This window comes from Oxyura jamaicensis, chromosome W (assembly GCF_011077185.1).
Source record: "Oxyura jamaicensis isolate SHBP4307 breed ruddy duck chromosome W, BPBGC_Ojam_1.0, whole genome shotgun sequence".
In the NCBI taxonomy this organism is placed as follows: domain Eukaryota; kingdom Metazoa; phylum Chordata; class Aves; order Anseriformes; family Anatidae; genus Oxyura; species Oxyura jamaicensis.
Genome location: NC_048925.1, coordinates 736,975 through 742,714, shown reverse-complemented (window position 1 = coordinate 742,714; position 5,740 = coordinate 736,975). Strand labels below are relative to the sequence as shown.

Sequence of the window (5,740 nt, the reverse complement as noted above, 5' to 3'; positions counted from 1 at the left end):
AAAAAAAAAAAAAAAAAAAAAAAAAAAAAAAAAAAAAAGAATAAGATATCAACTCAGCACAGATGCAAAAATGCAAGACACCCCCCCCCCCCCCCACAAAAAAAAAAAAAAAGCTACTGCTTTTACCTACAGAGTGTCTATCCTAACATGATTAGCTCAAATTTTTTCAACTGTGCTGAGTTGATACCTTATACTGAACTACATCCTAAAGTTAAAGAAACAGCACTAGATCATTCTGCAAGCGTAATACGGTGGTATTTCATCTCAGCCAGTATATTTGGCACATCACACACACACACCAAAAAAAAGAAAGATAAAAGCATTCCACTCTAGCCTCTTTCAGTAGGACTCGGCCGATTCTCCACCACCAGTCCACCTTCCAGGCCTTGCCAGGTTCCCAACTCCATTCTGATTTTAAGCTTCATTTTGTTGTAAACAACAAAACGAAAGGAGAAAGCTTTCAAAGCGAGGATCCTTACCCTTGAAATCCCACCACGCACACAATAAGGACGGTGCATTGTTTTTCCTCTTTTTTTTTTTTTTTTTTTTTTTGACAGCAGATGAGGGGGAAGAAACAAAACCCTCAATGGAGGAGAGACTAAGCGGCAGAGACAGAGAAGGAGGAGAGCCTAATGGAGAACCAGGGCAGAGTGTCAGCCATGTTGTAAGTGTTGGTCCAGTATCTACAAACCTGCAGCAGCGCTTCGAGTCTGGGAGAGAGGGGAAAGAAAGGAGGGGGAGAAAGCAGCGGCAGCAGCAGACAAAGGAATCCAGCAAAGCCCAAGCGGAGCGCGCACGTACACATACGCCCTGGGTGTCCCAGGTAGCGGTGCGTGCAGTCCCAGGGCAGCCAGCCCAGCGCGTTAGTACGGCGGCGACTTTCCCAGCTACACCTTCTAGCTGCTGTGACGCAGCCGAGCCCCACCGCCACCCTCGCACCCCCTTCGCCCTGTTTTTTCGCGACGGGAAGGGGGGCAGGGCTGAGGCATGCCTCCCTCCCCCAACGTGAGCTATCGACAGAGAGGCTGAGAGACCCTCGGTGGGCCCCAGCCCACAATACAATAGCTCCGTAGAGAGAAGGGGGGAGAGAAATACGCAGCCGAGATCCTTCCCCTCCGGCAAGGGGTGGGGATGGATACAGAGACACCGTGCCAGAGGAGGACAGCAATCCCTCCGAAGTCCGGAAGGGCGGGGGTTGCTAAGGAGCCGGGGCGCTAAGGGGGAAGAGAGGAGAGAGACAGCAACATAAGCCCGAGAACCCCGCAGCCCTACTCTCGCCCGCTTCCCGCGGTTTCCAGGCGAGCCGCCGACGCGGGCAGCGAAGAAGGAAGGGTAACGGAGTCTGAACACTGCAAGTATATAAATAACATCAGCCTCGGGGAGGGAAAGCTAGGAGTGGTGGCTCCAGCTCATCTCACAGCGACTCCCTCTGGCTCTGCCCATTGCTAGGCCAGGCCAGGCCAGGCCAGGCCACGGGCCGTGTGCTCTCCCCCCACTCGCGTTTGCCACTCACTTACCTGCCGGGGGAATAGGAGCTCGGGACTGCCAGGCAAGCAGACCAGGACTGCCGGAATTGCAGCCTCAGCAGCCCTCCTGCCTCACCAGGCCACTCAGCTTCTCTGTGGCAGTACCGGGAACAGCTGCTCTCCTCGTCTCGATTGTCCTCCTCCGCCGTCAGCGTTGCTGCCTCCTGCTTGCCTCTGCCACATTTGGATACCCCTCTCTCTACACGAGCTCTACCACCAGAATGGAGGCCTCCTCACCTTCCTGCCAAATTGTGAGTTCGCCGCATTGAGCCGTTCAAAACACAAGGCCGGACACCGCCCTCCTCTCCGTCAACGCGCAGGCGCACTGTGAATTCCAAACTGCGACAGGAGCGCAAGCAATCCTCCACCCAGTCCACGGCCACTCACTATTACACAAGCACCCTCACCTTCCTCTTCTACTGCCGTCTCCCCCTATCCTGCTGGCAGTTATAACGAAGTGTGGTGTGGGCTGGTCCGTAGCTAGATAGCAGGCGTCTGTCTGATGGTTCTCAAAATGTAGGCCACCAGGCCCTGGGACGGTGAGCATCCGCCTTTCCCCTCCCCTCCTCCCTGCCGTGGCGGGCCTATGGTTTCATTGCGAGGGTGGCCACAGTGCTTCTGTTGTGGTTTAACCCAGCCGGCAGCTAAGCACCACACAGCCGTTCGCTCACCCTCCCCCCTCCCTCTCTGGGATGGGGGAGAGAATCGGGAAAATGAAGCCTGTGGGTTGAGATAGAGACAGTTTATTAAGACAGGAAAATAATAATGATAATAATACTACTAATAATGTGTACGAAACAATTGATGCACAATGCAATTGCTCACCTCCTGCTGACCGATGCCCAGTCTATCCCCGAGCAGCCGGACCCCCACCCCAGCTAACCACCCCTATATATTTTTCAGCATGACGTCAGATGGTATGGAATACCCCTTTGGCCAGTTTGGGTCAGCTGTCCTGGGTCTGTCCCCTCCCAGCTCCTGCTGCACCCCTAGCCTGCCCGCTGGCAGGACAGAGCGAGAAGCTGAAAAGTCCTTGGCTTAGTGTAAGCACTGCTCTGCAGCAATTAAAACATCAGCATGTTATCAGCACTCTTCTCATCCTAATCCAAAACATAGCACCCTACCAGCTACTAGGAGGAAAATTAACTCTGTCCTAACTGAAACCAGGACATATATCCACCCCTTATTATAGGAAAGTTTTCGTGCCTTTTTTTTTTCAAATTTCATTGTGTGAGAAACAATCTAGAGCCTATAACACAGGCTCAGGTGAGTATCTCAGTGAAGTAGCATTTTTATTTGCGATTGCAATAGCAGGTGTCCTGCAAGCAGGAGTGCACAGCGGAAATGTATCATAGCCCTATATTCCCTATTACCCGACCACTGATTCCTCCCCTGTTTTCTCTTTGGCTGAGTACTACAGGTTCACAACCTACCCAACGCTTGTTACTATGCCCTGCATGTACAGTTTTATTTGATCAACCTTTAATTTCTCCTTTTTTTTTTTTTTTTTTTGAAATGTGGAGGCCTATAATTTTTTAGCTTCTTGGTTTTGTTTTTTTTTGCTGTTCCGCAACTGCTTGTCTTGTTTTTCTTAGCCATCCTCCTTATTTTCGGACAGTGGGACTTTCCACTGTTCCCTTATTTGCTTAACATATCCCCCACTGCTATGCCTGTGCAATCACTTTTGAATATGCAAGGTTAGTGGAATTTTCCACTGCAAAAACACAACTTCAGTTCTTTCAAGTGTCAATGAATGATTTGATTATTTTCTGTTTATCAATAAAATTCTTCACTTTTACCAGTGTAGTTACATCCCTTTTGTAAATGTGTCAAGGAATGATAAACCACTGAAGAGGAAGAGTCTAATAAAAGACTCTCTGCCTGGGGCCAGTATTCGTAACATCACAAAGAGGCTACTGAGTTTGGTTAAGCCAGAGGACTATCACCCATCCCTGCTCTTTCACATATGGACAACTGAGGCCATGACAAGGAAATTCCAAAACATCAAAAGGGACTTTATGTTCCTTGGAAAGATGCTGAAGGGATCAGGACCACAAGTAGTGTTCTCCTCAATCCTCCCAGTCGGAGACTGGGTCCTGCAAAGGAGGTGGTGTACAAATCAGGTGAATTATTGTATAGCTGGTGCCATGATCAAGGTTTTGGGTTCTATGATCTCGGGCATGCTTTTGAGAGACCAGGCATGCTAACAGGGGGTGGGGTGCACCTGACCAAGAGGGATAAGAGTGTTTTGGGCAGCAAGCTGGCCAGACTCATTAGCAAGGCTTTAAATTAGATTTGGTGGGGGAAGGGGATGTACCTGTAAGTGACTCAGAAGAACCACTGATATGCCAGTACTTTAAAAAACAGCAGGGAAACACCTATGAATAGTCCCATAGGAATTAGGAAGGAGTCCTCCAATAAGGCAATGCAGCCCATAGCCCAGCTGAAGTGCCTCTACACCAATGCACGCAGCATAGGAAACAAGCATGAGGAGTTGGAAGCCACAGTGCAATTAGAAAACTATGATCTAATTGCTATCATGGAAACATGGTGGGACGAATCACACAGCTGGAACATTGGAATGGAGGACTACAAGCTTTACAGGAGCAACAGGCAGGGAAGGAAGGGTGGGGGTGTTGCCCTCTATGTTAAGAAATAGATAGATTGTGAATTAGAAATTTAGATAGATTGTGAATTGAAATTGTGATAGATTGAGAAACAGCCAAGAGCAAGTGGGTAAAAAGTAAGGACCAGACTAACAAAGGGCATCTTGTGGTTGGGGTCTACTACAGGCCACCCGAGCAAGGTGAGCCTATGGATAAGGCCTTCTTGCTCCAACTACAAGAAGCATTGTGCTCACAGGCTCTCATCCTCCTGGGGGATTTCAACCACCCAGATGTTTGCTGGGAAAGACATGTGGTAGGCAGTAAGCCATCCAGGAGACTCCTGGAGTCCACTGAGGACAACTTCCTTGTCCAGTTATTTAGACAAACCAACCAGAGGAGAAGTGCTACTGGACATGATGCTCACCAATGCAGAAGAGCTCATTAAAGAGGTTAAGACTGGAAGCAGTCTAGGTTGCAGTGACCACACTCTGGTTGAGTTTGTGATCTTGAGGGATGTGGGCCTGTCAAAGAGCAATGTCAGGACCCTGAACTTCAGAAGAGCCAACTTCCAGCTGTTCAAAGAATTAGTGGATGAGATCCCGTGGGACACGGTCCTTAGGGACAGAGGATCTGATCAGAGCTGGCAACTCTTTAAATATATTTTCCTTAGAGCTCAAGTGCTCTCTATTCCCATAAGCAATAAATCAAACAGGGAAGGTAGGAAACCGGCATGGTTGAACAAGGACCTGCTGGTCAAACTTAGGCACAAGAAGGAAACACACAGACAGTGGAAACAGGGCCATGTGCCCTGGGAAGAGTACAGAAATGCTGTCTGGATGTGCAGGGATGGGATCAGGAAAGGCAAGGCACTGACAGAACTAAACTTGGTGAGGGATGCAAAGAGTAACAAGGACAGGGTTCTACAGGTACATTGGCCAGAAAAGAAAGACTGAGGAGAATATATTGCCTCTGACAAATGAAGACGGAGAACTGGTAACAACAGATGTGGAGAAGGCAAAGGTACTTAACTTATTTGCCTCAGTCTTCACTGGCAGTCAGGTTTCCCACATCTCTTGAGTCTCCAAACCTCTGCTGGGGGAGCAGAGTCCCTCCCACTGTAAGTGAAGAGCAAGTTCCTGATGCAACTTAACAACTATAAGTCTATGGGCCCTGATGGACATGCATCCCAGGGTCTTGAGGGAATTGGCTGATGTAGTCGCCAAGCTACTCTCCATCATATGGATTTTGTATGAAAAATCATGCCAGTCAGGTGAAGTCCCCAGTGACTAGAAAAAAGGAAACATCACTCCCATTTTTAAAAAGGGTAGAAAGGAAGACCCGGGGAACTACAGACTGGTGAACCTCACCTCTGTGCCTGGAAAGATCATGGAACAAATCCTCCTGGAAGTAATGTTACAGCACATGCAGGACAAGGAGGTGATCTGGGACAGCTAGTATGGCTTCACCAAGGGCAAATCGTGCCTGACTCATCTGGTGGCCTTCTATGATGGAGTGACTCCATCAGTCGACAAGGGAAGGCCAACCAATGTCATCTACCTGGACTTCTGTAAGGCCTTTGACATAGTCCCACATGACATCCTAATCTCT

The 5,740-nt window shown here is 49.0% G+C and overlaps 2 protein-coding genes across 2 annotated transcripts in view; both read right to left on the bottom strand.

Annotated features, from left to right (window-relative positions):
- LOC118155639 overlaps window positions 1-1,709 on the bottom strand; it is a 6,875-nt gene extending 5,166 nt beyond the window's left edge. The window contains exons 1-2 of the mRNA XM_035309023.1: window positions 1,632-1,709; window positions 480-1,389 (exon numbers count right to left, since the gene is read on the bottom strand). Coding sequence (XP_035164914.1) covers window positions 480-1,389; window positions 1,632-1,709 — 988 coding nt within the window. The remainder of the gene's footprint in view (window positions 1-479; window positions 1,390-1,631) is intronic.
- The window catches only part of LOC118155640 (spindlin-Z-like), a 51,209-nt gene extending 49,046 nt beyond the window's left edge, over window positions 1-2,163 (bottom strand). Inside the window, exon 1 of the mRNA XM_035309024.1 lies at window positions 1,518-2,163. The gene's annotated coding sequence lies outside the window, so the exon portion shown is untranslated. The remainder of the gene's footprint in view (window positions 1-1,517) is intronic.
- Window positions 2,164-5,740: the final 3,577 nt, after the last annotated feature.